Source organism: Leptonychotes weddellii, chromosome 5 (genome assembly GCF_054177405.1).
Source record: "Leptonychotes weddellii isolate Sample4059 chromosome 5, ASM5417740v2, whole genome shotgun sequence".
NCBI classification, from domain to species: Eukaryota; Metazoa; Chordata; class Mammalia; order Carnivora; family Phocidae; genus Leptonychotes; species Leptonychotes weddellii.
The window spans coordinates 19,327,827-19,345,633 of NC_138373.1; the positions used below are offsets into that span (position 1 = coordinate 19,327,827).

A 17,807-nucleotide genomic window follows, 5' to 3' on the forward strand; every position below is an offset into this window, starting at 1 on the left:
AAAAACATGCTCAGCGAAAGAAGCCAGATGGAACACTGCACAGTATATGATTCTATGTATCTGAAATGTCCAGAAAAGTTAAATTGAGAGACAGCGGACTAGTGGTTTCCTAGGGCCTGGTGTGGAAGACCAGATTAAGTGCAAATGAGGGGAAGGAACTTTTTTGGCTGATGGAAATGTTCTTGTGGAGAGAGACCAACTCTCTAAATTTACTAAAAATCATTGAATTGTAACTTAAAATGGATGAATTTTATATCCTGTTATTAGTAAAGCTATTTTAAAAATGTTCATCAGGGAGGGCAGGGGCATATTGTAGAGGCACTTAAGGCTTCCAACGCTCCTACCAAGGATAGTATACTAGCTTTCCTGATTTGTGGATTTAGGTTCTTAGATACATAGAGTCTTCAGAACTACCGTATGCATTGAGTCAGAGTATGCCCGGGGTGAGAAGGGTAAATGGCAAAATTATTCACAATTATATACAAAGGATTTTTTCTCTTTAATTTTTGGTTCCCATGACACTATGACAAAGGAGGCCCTCCTTTTTCCGAGGCGTCACATGAGGCTAGAGAAAACAGGTTGCAACCGGTGAGTTTGAGTTCCAGCGTGGTGTGTTTCTTGGGAAAGGACAGGAGGCCAATGTGGCTGTAGGGAGGGCTGAGGCCAGATCGCGGAGATTCATCTGATCTCTGTAGGAAGGCAGTAAAGCGTGGTAAAGAGTTCAGGCTCCAGTGGCCCGTTTGCCCTAGTTCAAATCCCCGCAGTCCCACTTTCTGGCGACATGACTGAGTTGCTCAATTGCCTCTAATCTTCATCTTTACCTTGGGGAGAATAACGGCACTCGTAGTACTGTCAAGTCTAAGTGCGCCAGTGCACGTAAGGGCTTTAGAGTAAGCACATACTTAAGCGCTCAACACACACTTAAGTTAGCAAAAGAAGCGGAATGCTCGCACCCGCTCGCCGCTCGACGCCGGGGGCCTTTCTCCAGAGCCCAGCTCTCCAGGGCGCCCGGAACGCCGGCAATCACTATGGTAACGGCCACCTACTTCCGGAAGAAGTACGGCGCGCGGCGAGGGCCATTCCGAGCCCTCTGCTCCCGCGAGTTGACGGGCCGCAGAGGGGCGAATTTCGTGGGTGCCGTGGGTTCTGCCTGCCGCCGCCCGCCCCAGGCCAGCCCCGGTGCCCTCGCAGGGCCGCCCGACTCGGCAGCCTCGTTGCCGCAAGAGCCAGCTCTTCAGGCCTGGACGCCGAGGCTGAGAGGCGGTGCGGCCATGGACTTCTCCAAGTTCCTGGCGGAAGACTTCGACGTGAAGGAGTGGATCAACGCGGCCTTCAGGACCGGTTCGAAGGAGGCGGCGGCCGGGAAAGCGGACGGCCACGCGGCCACGCTGGTGATGAAGCTGCAGCTGTTCATCCAGGAGGTGAACCACGCCGTGGAGGGTAAGGCTGAGCTGCCGGGACGCGCGTGGGGCGGCGGCGGTCCGCGGCCCCCGCGGTGGGAAGGCGAGCCCGCACCGACCCTCGTCCAGACCTTTCGGGGGCAGCCGGGGGCCGGTCTCAGCTCGCTGCCGCCTGCCTAACGCTTGCCGAGGCTGGGGCTTGCTCTTCCGCCCCCGGCGGTGCCATTAAGTTTCCTTTAAGGCCCAAGAGTGAATTTCAAGAATATTAACTAATCGTTACCTGGTTCTTACATTTGGCAAAAGCGTATCAGAGGCGTGTGGGAATGACACAAGTCTGGGAAACGTTGTTTTAGCGGACCTTCATGTCTTTGAAGATGGGCTGGCCTGAATGGAGACTTGAACCATCGTTCAGGGATAGTTAATTATAAAAAATAATACACACCAGCAACCTTTTCATTAACTCCTACTCGATTTTTAGTCACGGTATGTTCACTGTATGTTCATTAGGTGCATACTGCACGGCCAGCCTCTCTGCTAGGCTCCGTGGGAGAGACGGTTCCTACAGGGAAGCTTAAGACCCAGTAAACAGAACTTTGTTTTATAGATGGGTCCAGTGTTTAAGAAAAGGCTGATGTTGGGGGGAGGGGAGCTTTATTTCACTGCAGGTTCTTTATTGATGCAGGTACTTTGCATCTAATACTCATTGAACATCTGCTACACCTGTGCCCAGAAACGGGCCATGTGCAAGAAGTTTACTTTTCAGGAGCTGCTGCCTTGTGGGGAAGATACTAAACAGTTAAATTACAATGAAGGGTGGCTTTCCTACAAGTAGGACCAGGAGTTATGAGAGCTGGAAAAAGTGTGCAGTTACCTCTAGTCTGGGAGAATCATAAAGGGTTTTCCCTGTGTTAGGCCTTGAAGGAAGACTTCATAGGGCAAAGAGGGGGGAGGACATTAATAATAATATGATAGCAATATTTGAGTCCTTGATAATGTGTCAACCATTCTTTTAAATGCCCTGTATGTATTAACTAAGTGGTTCTCAAACCAGGGGTGGTAACGTCACCTCCTTCTACCCTCACCATCCCCTGACTATCTGGAAGTTGTTGGGAGTGTTTTTAGTCCTTGCAATGGGGAGGAATGTCACAATGATGGACAGTTAGTAGAAATACTCAGCGATGCTTAGTGTCCTGCATGCTTGGGATATCCTACACAATGAAGAATTGTCCTGGCCAAAATGTTAATGTTGCCCCTTCTCAGCCGAATTATCCAATTTAAACCTGGTTATAATCCTTAGAGGTAGACACAGTTATGATGACCAATTTATAGTTGTAGAGACTGTGGCTGACTGAAGTAACCCATCGTCATATTTCTAGTTTGGATTTGAACCCATGCATTGGTCCCAGAGCTCAGGCTCTTATCCATTATACCTTGCTACCTCTCTGGTATGAAAGGGAGGAGAGAACAGAGCATACAGAGGCATGTGGGTATAAAAAGGCCTAGCCAGTCCACAGAAGAGTGAGAAGTTCAAACAGAGCTCCATCAGTAACATCAACAAACATTAGTCATTAGTATTATTATTACAGGATCACACTTTCCTGGGGGGAGGGGGAGACTTCTGGAGCTAAGACCGAAAAGTAGATTAGAATCAAACTGTGAAAGGCCTTTTTGCCCATTATTTTATTTTATTTTATTCTTTACGCACGCGTGCGCACCCAGGGACGGGAAGGCGCAGAGGGAGAGAGAATCTTAAGCAGGCCCAATCCCACACCCTGAGATCATGACCTGAGCCGAAATCAAGAGTGGGACACTTAACCGACTGAACCGCCCAGGTGTCCCCTTTTTCATTATCCTAAGGAGTTGGGCATTCGGCCCCTAGGCAGTGGGAAGCCTTCAGAGGTTTTTGTTTTTTGTTTTTCAAAGATTTTATTTATTTATTAGAGAGAGAGAGAGACAGCAAGAGAGGGAACACAAGCAGAGGGAGTGGGAGAGGGAGAAGCAGGCTTCCCATTGAGCCGGGAGCCCGATGTGGGGCTTGATCCCAGGACCCTGGGATCATGACCTGAGCCGAAGGCAGATGCTTACCCGACTGAGCCACCCAGGCGCCCCGCCTTCAGAGGTTTAAAGCTTTCTTTTTATGGAAGGCGAGACAGGGCTCAAATCTGCAGTGAAGAGAGGTTATTGCAGAGGCTCTAGGAGGGGATGTTGAGGGCTCCAAATTGGGAGACTGATTTGTTCAGTCATTCAGTCAACAAGTATTTATTAGGCACAAACTGTTTTCCAGGTTCCAGAGATACAGTGTTGAACAAGACCCAGTCCTAGGTTGGGTCGGTTAACAGGCCAAGTTGGAGACAGGGGGAGAAAAACCCCCAAACAGGGACCAGATCATGCAGGGATTTTAATGTCTCATTAAAGAGTTTGGATTTGATTTAAAATGAGTGTAAAGGAAAGGTACCAAAGGATTTTTAAGCAGGGGAGGGACAGGGATTGATTCGGAAGGCAACTGTTCAGAAGAGTGGACTGTCAAAATAGTGGCTTCAGCTGGGGTTGTGGCAGTGGGCATGGTGAGAAATGGGTAGATTTAAGATATTTTTAGGAGGAAGAATGGGAAGAACTTGCTGATGGATTGGAAGGAGGGACAAGAGGAGGAGAACATCAAGAATGACTGTGGGTGGAGGTCCCAAACATACAGTAACATTGAGAGAATTGTAGTGAACATCCATATGCCCACTACCTAGATTCTACAATTAACAATTTACTATTCCTGCTTTATCACAAATCTATCCATTTACCTGTCCCTCTCTCCATTTATCCATCTTATTTTTTGATGTATGATGTATTTCAAAATGAGTTGCAGAGGTCAGTATACTTTACCCCTGCACATTTCAGTGGGTACCCTAAACATAATAGAATTCAGTACTTGTTTACAGCTCTTTTTTTTTTTTTTTACTAAATAAAATTTACATAAGGTGAAATGCACAAATCTTATCTGATGAGTGGAATGAGTTTTGACAAATGTATACAGCTGGGATAATTCAAATCTCTGTCAAGAAGGAGAATGTTACAATCACCCAAGAAAGTGCCCCCATTCCCCTTCACAGTGAAATCTGGCCCTTACCCTCCCAGAGGCAACCACTGCAAGTGATAGCTTTAAAATGGAAAAAAGAGTGGACTAAATTTGGTGCAGGGGGAGGGTTGTGGAGAAGGAAAAAGAGGTACACAGGGAACGGCAAGGGCTGAAGAGTGACTTCGAGGTTTAGCAGGCGGAAGGCTGGGGCCATAACAATGTTGTTAAAAGTCAGCATCGTTCTCTATACAGAAGAAATCCTTGTTCTATCTTTGTTTTCTTAGTCTTAGAACTTTACCCGGGGTCAGTGTTGGAAACACATTGTTATTTTATGGCTCAGCTGGACGAACAGGTTCTTGAAATATTTCTTCAAGATGTTAAGGTTCCATTCATCGCACTGGTAGAGCAGAAGACGCTGGACTTACTGGGTTGATTTTCCGATGACTTGCCCTTTAAAGGGTCAGAGGGGTATGCTAGTAATTCTCCCAATTCCACATAACATATCATAGTGTGCAAAGATGTGCAAATTGTATTCTATGTTTGGGACGTCTGTTAAAACGGTGGCTCAGTCGTTAAGCGTCTGCCTTCAGCTCCGGTCATGATCCTGGGGTCCTGGGATCGAGCCCCGCATCGGGCTCCCTGCTCCGCGGGAAGCCTGCTTCTCCCTCTCCCGCTCCCCCTGCTTGTGTTCCCTCTCTCGCTGTGTCTCTCTCTGTCAAATAAATAAAATCTTAAAAAAAAAACCAAAAAAAACCCATGCAGCTTTCTTAATGTCACCTGATCTCCTACCAGACTTGTTAAATAAGAAACTCTGGCAGGTGCTGGGGGACCTGCATTTAACTGTGCCCCAGTTGACGCTGGTCGTCTGTGGACTCTATTTTGAAAAGACCATGGAATGCAGACATTGGGGCCAGACACACGTAAGGCTTGGTTTCAGCTCTGTGAAATCTTAGGGAAGTTACTCAACCTCTCTGAGCCTCAGTTTCCTTATTTGTAAGAGGTGACTGCTAATGATTCCTGTGGACATTACGTGATAGAATGGGATGTAGCTGGCATTTACCCAGTGTCAGATTCTTTCATTTTCTCTCCTCACAAAGGGAGTTTCAATTTAACTCAGTGGTGGACAAGCATTGATGTTGGGTCAGGTTGATGGTTCCTTCCTTGTCAAATCCCATGGCCCACACCGATCAGACTGGGGAAGACATGGTCCTGGCAGAGCCCACCTCCCAGCCCACCTCTTCTCCACTCCCCATCATCCACAGGCTCAGAAAACTGTGTGGTTGGGGGTGCTTTGGGGAAAATTCCCTTCCTGTCTTCTGATCTCTTCATCTTGTTCACTGGTGACTGGTCTGATTTTCACCTTTTGTTCTTTGGTTCTTGCTACAGAAACAAGTCACCAGGCTCTTCAGAACATGCCCAAAGTGCTCCGCGATGTTGAAGCCCTGAAACAGGAGGCGTCTTTTCTGAAAGAACAAATGATTCTTGTCAAGGAGGACATTAAAAAATTTGAACAGGATACGTCTCAATCGATGCAGGTATTCATGCCCCTGTCCCTAATGCTGATTCTTGTTTTTGGAAGACATTCACAGAACCTCCCTCAAAACAGGAGCGTGCCATGATGCTTATGTTTCAAGTCACCAGTGGAGGGTAGAGATAAAGGAACTGCCACTTCCTTAGTCTTTGACCTCTCGTCTCTCTTTTAGGTATTGGTAGAAATCGACCAGGTCAAGTCCAGAATGCAGCTTGCGGCGGAGTCCCTTCAGGAAGCAGACAAGTGGAGCACACTGAGTGCTGATATCGAGGAGACCTTCAAGACTCAAGTAGGTCTTGAGTTTAGGGGATGTCCGCAGTCTGGGTAGGCAGGCGCTTGAGGTTTGGAGAAACAAATGAGAAAGTCGTTTCCTCGAACCCACAAGGGATAGGAAGAAGCCCCGCATGGAAACACACACAGGCAAAGGGTGAGAAAACCTGCAGTTGCTCAGGGTCTTTCCACCTTCTGGAGTTGGTATCTTGACTGATGGCCTTCTTGTCATAGTTCAGGAGAAACCTCAGTGAAAAAGGCAGAGAAAATGGATGAAATGAGATTGTGAAACATGGGCAGGGGCCCTTCCACATCCTGGGACCCTCTGTGGCTGCCAACTGTGGGACATAGCAATGCTTTTGACACCTGGTTATCAGGGTGAGGTCAGGTGATGTCTCATGAAAAACTCTTTTTCGGTTAAGCAAAATGAATTCTTTTATTGTCTCTTGCTAGTTTTCTTTTTTTTTTTTAAAGATTTTATTTATTTATTTGACAGAGACACCGCGAGAGACGGAACAAAGCAGGGGGAGTGCGAGAGGGAGAAGCAGGCTTCCCACGGAGCAGGGAGCCCCATGCGGGGCTTGATCCCAGGACTCTGGGATCATGACCTGAGCTGAAGGCAGACGCTTAACGACTGAGCCACCCAGGTGCCCCGCTTTTTTTTTTTTTTTTTAAAGATTTATTTGAGGGCGCTTGGGTGGCTCAGATGGTTAAGCGTCTGCCTTCGGCTTAGGTCATGATCCCAGGGCCTGGGATCGAGTCCTGCATTGGGCTCCCTGCTCGGAGGGGGGCCTGCTTCTTCCTCTCCCTCTGCTGCTCCCCCTGCTTGTGCTCTTTTGCTCTCTGTCAAATAAATAAAATCTTTAAAAAAAAAAGATTTTATTTATTTGAGAGAGAGATAGTAAGAGAGAGCATGAGCTGGAAGAGGGAGAAGCAGGCTCCCCGCTGAGCAGGGAGCCCGATGCGGGGCTCAATCCCAGGACCCTGGGATCATGACCTGAGCTGAAGGCAGACACTTAACAACTGAGCCACCCAGGCACCCCCCCCCCTTTTTGCTAATTTTTAAAACTCTCACAAGTTTTTTAAAAAGCGCTCAGTGCATGAGGGGAAAAAAATTAGTAAACAGGAATAAACAGTGAAAAATGAGGGTTCACAGATGTGAGTTGCTAATCTTCCTGGATTCCTGGCACATGCGTGATTGCAGTCAGTACACTACTAATATTAACTAGCTAAGAGTTGGAAAGCTTTTGCCGCTCCCAACTATCCCGATATTCAGAACCAGCTGCCCAGAAGACCACATGCATCTGGCTGGACTCCCTCCTAGGCACTGTAAACTGAATTCATTATTTCTGTCTAGAACCACTCCCCATTTGCTCTTCCCTTTGGCCTCCCTGTCTTGGTTCGTGGCGGCACTTCCCCAGCAAGGGTCTAGGCTAGAAACCTCAGCAGTCCTTAACCGCGCCCTCTTCCCCATCTCTCCCATATCTCTCTGCAGTTGTCCGTTCTTTGGATCCCTCTGCCACCACTCTGTTCACGCTTCCCATCGTCTTTCTCCTAAACCACTGCAGCAGCCACCCACCCCTGCTGGCTCCTGGCTTCTCACAGGCAAACTCAGTTGCTCCCTCCCCTGGGCCCCGGTAGCACCCGAGCCATACTCCTTAAATTGTATCCTGATCTTGCTGTCCCAATATGTTGGGAACTCAGGGGCTGCAGTGTGATCTTCTTTGTGTCTCAAACATTTAATACAGTGTCTGACACGTTGTAGACACCTGTTGAGTGCTGAAATGAAACACAATTACTACATTCTTAGTTCTTTTAAAAAACAGCATTTCTTTTTTTTTTTTTTTTTTAAGATTTTATTTATTTGTCAGAGAGAGTACAAGCGGGGGAAAGAGAGAAGCAGGTTCTGCACCGAGCAGAGAGCCCGATGCAGGGCTCAATCCCAGGACCCTGAGATCATGACCTGAACCGAAGGCAGACACTTAACCGACTGAGCCACCCAGGTGCCCCTGAACGACCTGGGATCTTTTAAAATAAATATCCTCTATTCTGGTCTTTTATAGGACATAGCTGTGATTTCTGCTAAGCTGACAGGTATGCAGAACAGCTTAATGATGCTTGTTGATACACCAGACTACTCGGAAAAATGTGTGCACTTGGAGGCACTGAAGAACAGGCTGGAGGCCCTGGCCTCCCCGCAGATTGTAGCTGCGTTCACCTCCCAGTCTGTAGGTAAGTGCGGGCCCCTTCTCATCTCTGCACACCTCCTCACAAAGGTAAGGCTTTCCAAGTCTTCAGCCTTTTGAGTGTCTTACTGTGGATTAAATTATGTAGTTTGGAAGTTAAGTTGTAACTTTTTTGGGGTTGTCTTTTTTCAATAGTTTATATGAATATTTTCAAGCATACAGAAATGTTGAGATAAGCACACGACAGACACACCGTCTAGATCCTAGTTAAGCGTTTTCCCGCATTTGCTTTGTCACACATCTACCCATCCATCCATCTCTCTGTCCATCCAGGTTCTGTTTGGGATGGGTTGCAAAGTAACTTACAGATATCGACATACTTCACTCTTAAATGCTTCAGCATTCATATCAATAACTAGAGTTCACTATTGCTTTATGATTCTCTTTTTTTGAGGTGAAATTTACTTTTAGAGAAACGCACATATCTTAAGTGTACCGTTTGACGAGTTTTGACCCTTGTCAAATATGATTTTTATTTCCTGTGGCCTACTAATGTGGAAAATCATATTGATAGCATTCCTAATATCCTTTTATTCTTGCAACTCAAGAACAAGCCCCACATGTTTATGGGATGTCTATGTGAGTGCACGCACGTGTGTATGCATGTTAATGTTCTACTGGATATTTGCTAATATTTTATTTAGAATTTTTTCATAGAGATCTTATTAGCAAATATCTTTTTTTTTAAAGATTTTATTTATTTATTAGAGAAAGCAAGAAAGAGAGAGCACAAGCAGGGAGAGTGGCAGGCAGAGGGAGAAGCAGGCTCCCAGAGGAGCAAGGAACCAGATGCAGGACTCGATCCCAGGACCCTGGGATCATGACCTGAGCTAAAGGCAGATGCTTAACTGACTGAGCCACCCAGGCACCCCACTCTGTTAGGTTTTAAGGAACATTTTTATCAAATATTGCCATGGCCCCATTAAATGCTTTCTGTCTGCAGTTCAACTTGGGTATGTATGAATATTACAACTTCTGCCTTCTTTTTTGTTTGTACTTGCTTCAGTATGGCTTTACCCATTTTTTTTTTTTAACCTTCAAACTTTTTTTTTTTTTTAAGGTTTTATTTATTTATTTGACAGAGAGAGACACAATGAGAGAGGGAACACAAGCAGGGGGAGTGGGAGAGGGAGAAGCAGGCTTCCCGCTGAGCAGGGAGCCCGATGCGGGGCTTGATCCCAGGACCCTGAGATCATGACCTGAGCCCAAGGCAGACGCTTAATGACTGAGCCACCCAGGTGTCCCAACCTTCAAACTTTCTGAGATTTTTATTTTAGACTTGGCTATTGGAGATAGCACTTTGTTGAATTTTGATTTTTGATCTAATCCTGTACTTTTTAATAAGTGACTTTATCCCATTTAGGTTTTATTTAACAGAAATTGTCAGTTTTGTATATCTCTGTATTTTCTGCTTTATGTTTCTGTTTTCTTTGTGTTTTTTTTTCCTCACAGATGATTGAAAGATATATAACTTGATTTTAGTTTTTCTAGTGATTTATGATTTCACATTATACTAAACTTCTTTCTCAATTTATCAGCCTCCTGAAAGAAACACCATCTGCCTCCCCCAGTTAGTGTGCTTTAACTCCTCTTCCTTCTTTCCACCGTCCCTCTTCCCTGGCCAGTCTACAAGATTGCATAGTCTAGAATTTTAATCATGGTATATTGTCAAATTATTCATTAATTTTCAAATTATTAATTTTTTTATCATGTGGCTTTTCTCTCTAAACTTTTAAATATTAGAAAATTTTCATATTTGATATTTTATCTTTTCATAACTGTTTTCTAACTAATAATTGGCTATTTATGCTCAATTTCTTGTTTAAATGGATTCAGTGCTCACTTTTAGACCTTTCAGCGCACGTCTTCCCCGTTTGTTAATTCTTTGAGGCTTCTCTTCATGACCAGGATTCTGTTTTTAAGTAGATTTTTTTCACCTCAGGAAGGTCATAGGGATTATATGCATATCCTTAGTGTTTATGTAGTAAAGAATGTCTTTTTGTTGCTTTTACATATAGAAGAAAATGGCTGCTTTTGGAATTTTTGGATCACACTGTTTTTCCTATGGAATTCTAGAAACCTTGATTCCTTGTCTTCTGCCAACTGTATTTTGCTATAAACATGAGACTGGCCTGATTCTTTCTTTCTTTCTTTTTTTTTTGATAGTTTGTTTCTTTTCCTTGTAATAGTTAAAGCAGGGGTTAGCAAGCATTTTCTGTAAAGGGCCAGGTAGTAAGTATTTTGGGCTCTCTGGGACGTGTGCTCTCTGTCACCAATACTTAACTGCAGTTGTAGTGTGAAAGCCTGTGTGTAAATGAGTGGGCTTCTCTGTGTTCCAATAAAGCTTTATGACAAAACCAGGTGGTGATGTCGCCTGCTGGCTCATAGTTTGCTGACTTCTGGCTTATACACTTCTTCCTTTTGCCTTATAGTTTAGTTACTTCACTAGATTATTTTTCAGTTTGGGAAAAATATTTTTCTAGAACATAGTGTGAGCTCTTTTTATTTGCTGATTCATGTCTTTCTCTGTTTATAGAAAATTTCTTTCTTAAAAAATATTTTTTCTGTTCCATTTGTTTTCCATTTTTGAGAACATCAACTGTCTGTCCATCAGCTCTCCGTTTCCCCCTCCTTTATGTCCTGTTTCCTCTGATCTATTTTAGCTCTTTATCAACTCTCCCCATAGTCTTTTTTATTTTTCAAAAGATTGTTTTTCATTTCACCGATAGCATTCTCTTTCTTTCTTTTTTAAGATTTTATTTATTTGAGAGAGAGATAGCAAGAGAGAGCACGGGTAGGGTGGAGGGGCACAGGGAGAGGGAGAAGCAGCCTCCCCACTGAGCAGGGAACCCAATGCAGGACTTGATCCCAGGACCCTGGGATCATGACCCGAGCTGAAGGCAGATGCTTAACTGATTGAGCCACCCAGGTGTCCCAAGTCCTTTGACCATTTTAAAATCGGGTAATTTGGGCGCCTGGGTGGCTCAGTTGGTTAAGCGGCTGCCTTCGGCTCAGGTCATGATCCTGGAGTCCCTGGATTGAGTCCCGCATCGGACTCCCTGCTCAGCGGGGAGTCTGCTTCTCCCTCTGATCCTCCCCCTCTCATGCTCTCTATCTCCCATTCTCTCTCTCAGATAAATAAATAAAAAATCTTTAAAAAAAAAAAAATCGGGTAATTTATTTTTTATTGTTGAGTTGTAGGAGTTTGTTATATATTCTGGATATTAATCCCTGATCAGATATATGATTTGTATACTCCGATTCTGTGGGTTGTCTTTTCATTCTTAGTGTCCTTTGATGCACAAATCTTAAATTTTGATGTAGTCCAATATATCTGTTTTTAATTTTGTTGCCTGTGTTTTTGGTCTCATAAGTAAGAAACTATTGCCAAATCCAATGTCATGAAATTTTTCCCATTTTCTTCTAAGAGTTGATAGTTTTAGCTCTTACATGTTGCTCTTTGATCCATTTAAAGTTAATTTTTGTATATGGTGTAAGGTAAGGGTCCAACTTCTTCCTTTTGCATGTGGATATCCAGTTTTCTGAACATCACTTGTTGTCCTTTCCCCATTGAATGGCCTTGACACCCTTGTTGAGAGTTGTTTGACTGTATATGTGAAGGTTTATTTCTGGGCTCTCTGTTCTCTTCCATTGGTCATGTCTATCCTTATGCCAGTCCCACACTGTTACCCCACCTGCCCCACACACATTGTTTTGATTATTGTAGCTTTGTAGTAAGTTTTGAAGTCATGAAGTGTGAGACCGCCAACATCACCCTTCTCTTTCAAGATTGTTTTGTCTATTTGGGGTCCCTTGAAATTCCATATGAATTCTAGGATGGGTTTTTCTGTTTCTCCAGAAGACACCATTGGGATTTCGATAGGGATTGCATTGAATCTGTAGATGGCTTTGGGTAGTATTACCATCTTAACAGTATTAAGTCTTTCAGTCCATCAACACGGGATGTTTTTTCATTTATTTGTGTCTTCTTTAATTTCTTTCAGCAGTGTTTTGTCATTTTCAGAGTACAAATCTTTCAGCTCCTTGTTACATTTTTTCCTAAGTATTTTGTTTATTTTGATGTTACTGTAAATGAATTTTTTTATTTCCTCTTCAGATCGTTCATTGTCAATATATAGAAAAACAACTGATTTTTTTTTAAAGATTTTATTTATTCATTTGAGAGAGACAGACAGAGAAAGCACAAGCAGGGGAAGAGGCAGAGGGAGAGGAAGAAGCAGGCTTCCCACTGAGCAGGGAGCCTGACGTGGGGCTCGATCCCAGGACCCAGAGATCATGACCTGAGCTAAAGGCAGACGCCCAACCATCTGAGCCACCCAGGTGCCCCAACACAACTGATTTTTGTGTGTTGATTTTGTATCCTGCAACTTTGCCAAATTCACTTATTAGTTCTAACAGGTTTTTTTGTGGAATCTTTAGGGTTTTCTGATTATAAGATCATATCATCTGCAAACAGATAATTTTACTTCTTCCTTTTCTCTTTGAATGCTTTTAATTTCTCTTTCATGCCTCATTGCTCCGGCTAAGACTTCCAGCACTAAGGTGAATAGAGGTGGCAAAAGCAGGATTCTTGTCTTGTTCCTGATCTCAGAGGAAGAGTTTGAAATAGTCTTTCACCACTGAGTATTATGTTAACTGGGGGCTTTTCATATATGAAAATTTGTTTATTATGTTGACATAGTTTGCTTCTATTCCTAGTTTGTTGAGTTATATCATGAAAAGTGTTGAATTGTATCAAATTCTTTTCTTCACCATTTGAAATGATCATGTGGATTTTTTCCATCATTCTGTTAATATGGTATATTACATTGATTGATTTTCATACATTGAACCATGCTTGCATCTCAGGAATAAATTCCACTTGGCTATAGAGTGTTATCCTTTAATGTGCTGCTGATGTTGGTTTGCTAGTATTTTATCAAGGATTTTTGCATGACTATTCATCAGGGATGTGGCACCTGGGTGGCTCAGTTGGTTAAGTGTCTGACTCTTGATTTCTGCTCAGGTCATGATCTCAGGGTCATGAGATCGAGCCCTGTGTTGGGTTCTGCTTTGGGTGTGGAGTCCGCTTGAGCATTCCACCTCTGCTTGAGTGCACGCATGCTCTCTCTCTCTCTCAAAAAAAAAAAAATCATCAGGGATATTGGTCTGTAGGTTTCTTTTCTTGTATTGTCTTTGTCTGGCTTTGGATCAGGGTAATGCTGGCCTCATAGAATGAGTTAGAAAGTGTTTCCTCCTCTTCAGTATTTTGGAAGAGTTTGAGAAGTATTGGTATTAATTTTTCTTTAAATGTCTAGTATATTCACCAGTGAAGCCGTTTGGTGTGCTTTTCTTTGTTGAAGGGTTTTTGATTACTGATTCAATCTCCTTACTAGTTTTAGATCCGTTTAGAATTCTTACTTCTTCATGATTCAGTCTTGATAGTGTGTATCTAAGAATTTGTTCATTTCATCTAGATTATCCAATTTTTTGGTGTATAATTGTCCATAGTACTTTTTATTTATTTTATTATTTATTTTATTTTTTATTTATTTACTTAAAAAAAAAGATTTTATTTATTTGAGAGAGAGAGCGCAAGCACAAGCTCTGGGAGGAGCAGAGGGAGAGGGAGAAGCAGACGCCCTGCTGAGTGCAGAGACCGACATAGGGCTCGTTCCCAGGACCTGGAGATAACCTGAGCCAAAGTCGGATTCTTAACCGACTGAGCCACCCAGGTGCCCCTATTTTTTTAAAGTAAGCTCCATGCCCAACACAGGACTTGAACTCACAACCCTGAGATCAAGACCTGAGATCAGGAGTTGGACACTCCACCAACTGAGCCATCCAGGCGCCCCCATAGTGCTTTCTTATAATCCTTTTTATTTGTGTAAGATCAGTAGTAGTGTCCTTTCTTTCATTTCTGACTTTATGTATTTGAAATGTCTCTCTCTTTTTCATAGTGAATCTAATTAGAAGTTTGTCAATTTTGTTCATCTTTTCAAAGAACCACCTCTTGGTTTTGTTGATTTTATTTTGTTTTGCTCTATTATATTGATCTCTGCTCCGATCTTTATTTCTTCCCTTCTTGCTACCTTTAGGTTTAGTTTGTTCTTTTTTTTTTTTCCTAGTTGTTTAGGTTGTTGGCTTGAGATCTTTCTTCTTTTTTAACATAAGTATTTATAGCTATAAATTAGCTCTTAGTGCTGCTTTTGTGGCATCCCATATGTTTTGGTATGTTGCGTTTTTATTTTCATTTGTCTCAAGATAATTCCTAATTTTCCTTATGATATCTTCTTTGACCCATTGGTTGTTTAAGACTGTTGTTTAATTTCCACATATTTGTGAATTTTCCCATTGTTTTTTCTTCCTTTGATTTCTAGCTTCATTTCATTATGATTAGAAAGGATATATGATTTCTGTCTTAGTTACACTTGTTTTCTGGCCTCAGATATGATCTATCCTGGAGAATGTTTCATCGGCACTGGAGAAAAATATGTATTCTGCTGTTGTTGGGTGGAGTGTTCTGTGTGTGTGTGTGTCTGTGTGTTAGGTCTACTTGGTTTATGGTGGTGTTAAAGTTCTCGACTTCCTTATTATCCTGTCTCTGCTTGTTCTTGAAGTGCTCTTATGATGTACCTTCTGCGCATTCTGTTCCTTTTCTTTTTTCCCCTCCCTGTGATACTTTTGCATTGGTCCTATTGTGGGTCTTTTGTTTGTTTGTTTTTGTTTCTGCTTAGTCATATTTATACGTGGCTCCTTTTCTCTGGGCTTGCTCTTTACTGGAAAATAACGTGCGATCTCTTTGGAAGCCCCTCCTTGTTTACCTGGGCTTTGTTGAGAGCTTTCCTCTTGCCCTTGAATTAAAGGCTGCATCCTGTGTTGTGCTCTCCAGTTGCCTAAAGAGAATGGATTCAGTACTCATCTCCAGCCTTTTCATTCCAGAACTTACCCATTTGTCAGTCATCTGTTTGGAGTGTTCTCCTCATCAACAGGATCCTAGGACTGGAGTTGGGTTGTGGAAAGTCACCATCTGGCAGCTTTGTCCCATTTTCTCATGAATTTGTTGCAGCTACAGACCCACAGAGCTCCGCGGATGTGGTTGGGGTGCACCTCTGGTTAGGTGGGGTTGGAGAAAAAGTAGGAATGCAGGTGGGGAGATGGTGGCTCCATGAATTTGAATATTTTTCCTTTCGTTCTGAAGGGGTTTGCTACTGGAATCAGGTTTGAATGATGCCCTCTGGGTCAGGATTATGGGCCTTGGTACTGAGGGCAAGCTATATTTGACTGCCTTTGTTCACAGATTTAAATCAGGCTTGATTCCAGACCCACTCTCTCTAGGCAGGATGGATTCAGAAGGGGGAAATGGCTCTTTTTAGCCGCTGCTGGGCTGAAGCGGAAATAAGCCTTCTCCCCTTGCCTGGACTAGACCCCCGCTTTGCTCCCTCTCTCCACCTTGTCCTGCCATGCTCAGCCGCTCCCTGATGGCATTCTGAGTGCTCCTGGCATCCCCACTCACCTTGGGCCAAAGTGACTGAATATCTGATTACTTTCTCGAAGTTCTGTAGTATAGATATTTCCCTGGCTTCAGCACAGACGAAATGGTGTTGTGTTTTTCTCCTGGCGGTGAATTTTGGTGAGCATCAGGAAGGTTCCCCACCCAACCCAAAGTCATGTGCTCTTTCATCAGACATCTTTACTGGAAGGCCAAGGTGCTTTTTTTTTTTTTTTTTTTTGTTAAAGACTCCACTTATTTGAGAGAGAGAGCGAATGAGAGAGAGAGCATGAGAGGGGGGAGGGTCAGAGGGAGAAGCAGACTCCCTGCCGAGCAGGGAGCCCAATGCGGGACTCGATCCCGGGTCTCCAGGATCATGACCTGAGCCGAAGGCAGTCGCTTAACCAACTGAGCCACCCAGGCGCCCCCAAGGTGCTTTTTTATCTAGCAGTTTTTATTTTTATTTTTTTTAAGATTATTTATTTATTTATTTGACAGAGAGAGCACGCATGAGCACAAACAGGGGGAGCAGCAGAGGGAGAGGAAGAAGCAAGCTCGCCACTGAGTAGAGAGCCCAATGCGGGGCTTGATCCCAGAACTCTGGGATCATGACCTGAGCCGAAGGCAGCTGCTTAACCGACTGAGCCACCCAGGTGTCCCTGAAGCAACTTTTTGTAGCACAGTTTTACATGTAGCAGGAAGATTCATTGATCTAAGGGATCATGGGGAAATAATAAGCATTTTAGGGGCAAATAGCCATCTTCCAACTCATGGATTCCTGTCCATCAAAGTGAGATCTGCCAACAGATTTCCAAAGCCTAGCTGGGTTATCATCACAATAGTTGCTCTCACAGATTTTCCTTCTCAGCAGGTATAAAGGGTTGGGTACCTGTTTGTGCCGTTTAAAATTTCTTTTCTTCTTTTTTAATTTCTTTCTGAGACGGTGGCATCTGAGTTTTGGCCAGAAGGGGGCAGACGAGTGCCAGAGTGGTGCAGCTGAAGACCTGTCCCAAGGCTGCCGCCCTGGCTTCTCAGCATTGAGCCTGGAAGCAAGGGTTCCCATTCAGTCCTTTCCTCTGCCCTTAGGAAAATATGTAAGAAACTACTTGATATTAATACCAGAATTTGGCTCTTAAAGTCCATTGCTATGTGTGGAATGCTGATGTTTACCAAATTATTTACTTATTCCTCAAGCCACCAAATATGTGAACATTTAAGGGGGTGAGTTTGTTTGCTTTTGTACAATTCCTATCTGGTGTAATTCAAAGTAGGTATTTCAAAAGGATAACTCCCTTTTATTTTTTTAAATTTAATTTAATTAATTTATTTATTTGACAGAGACAGTGAGAGAGGGAATACAAGAACTGGGAGTAGGAGAGGGAGAAACAGGCTTCCTGTGGAGCAGGGAGCCTGATAGGATAACTCCCTTTTAAATATTATTTTAAAATACTGATTATGGGAGGAACAGCAGGGAATGAAAGGATGAATAAGATAAGGTTGCTGTCCTTCAGGGACCTTACAGCTTGGTTGAGGGTGAGGCCGGGAGAGAACAAGTACACAATTTTATTACAAGATGGAATGTGAAAGTTGCCTTAGCCATCCCCGGAATGAAGGGAAAAGATGACAGAAAATCGAGGAAGCTTTTCTGAAAGAGCTAATATATGTGCAGAACTTTGAAAGAGAGATGTAATTTTTTAAAAATTTTTAATTGTTTCTTTTTAGATTTTAGTTATTTGAGAGAGAGAGCACAAGCAGGGGGAGTGGCAGAGGGAGAGGGAGAAGCAGGCTCCCAGTCGAGCAG

General features: G+C 43.5%; 1 protein-coding gene and 1 long non-coding RNA gene across 2 annotated transcripts in view; one reads left to right on the top strand and one right to left on the bottom strand.

Annotated features, from left to right (window-relative positions):
* Positions 1–481: 481 nt before the first annotated feature.
* On the bottom strand, positions 482–995 carry LOC145721565 (uncharacterized). The gene is made up of 2 exons (XR_014145313.1): positions 822–995; positions 482–689 (listed from the first exon to the last, which is right to left on the bottom strand). It is a non-coding gene; the product is annotated as an uncharacterized LOC145721565 (long non-coding RNA).
* A 63-nt stretch (positions 996–1,058) lies between these two features.
* COG7 (component of oligomeric golgi complex 7) overlaps positions 1,059–17,807 on the top strand; it is a 67,829-nt gene continuing 51,080 nt past the window's right edge. The window contains exons 1-4 of the mRNA XM_081818870.1: positions 1,059–1,440; positions 5,854–6,002; positions 6,171–6,287; positions 8,332–8,500. Of these exons, the coding sequence (XP_081674996.1) occupies positions 1,272–1,440; positions 5,854–6,002; positions 6,171–6,287; positions 8,332–8,500 (604 nt within the window). The 5' untranslated portion in view covers positions 1,059–1,271. The remainder of the gene's footprint in view (positions 1,441–5,853; positions 6,003–6,170; positions 6,288–8,331; positions 8,501–17,807) is intronic.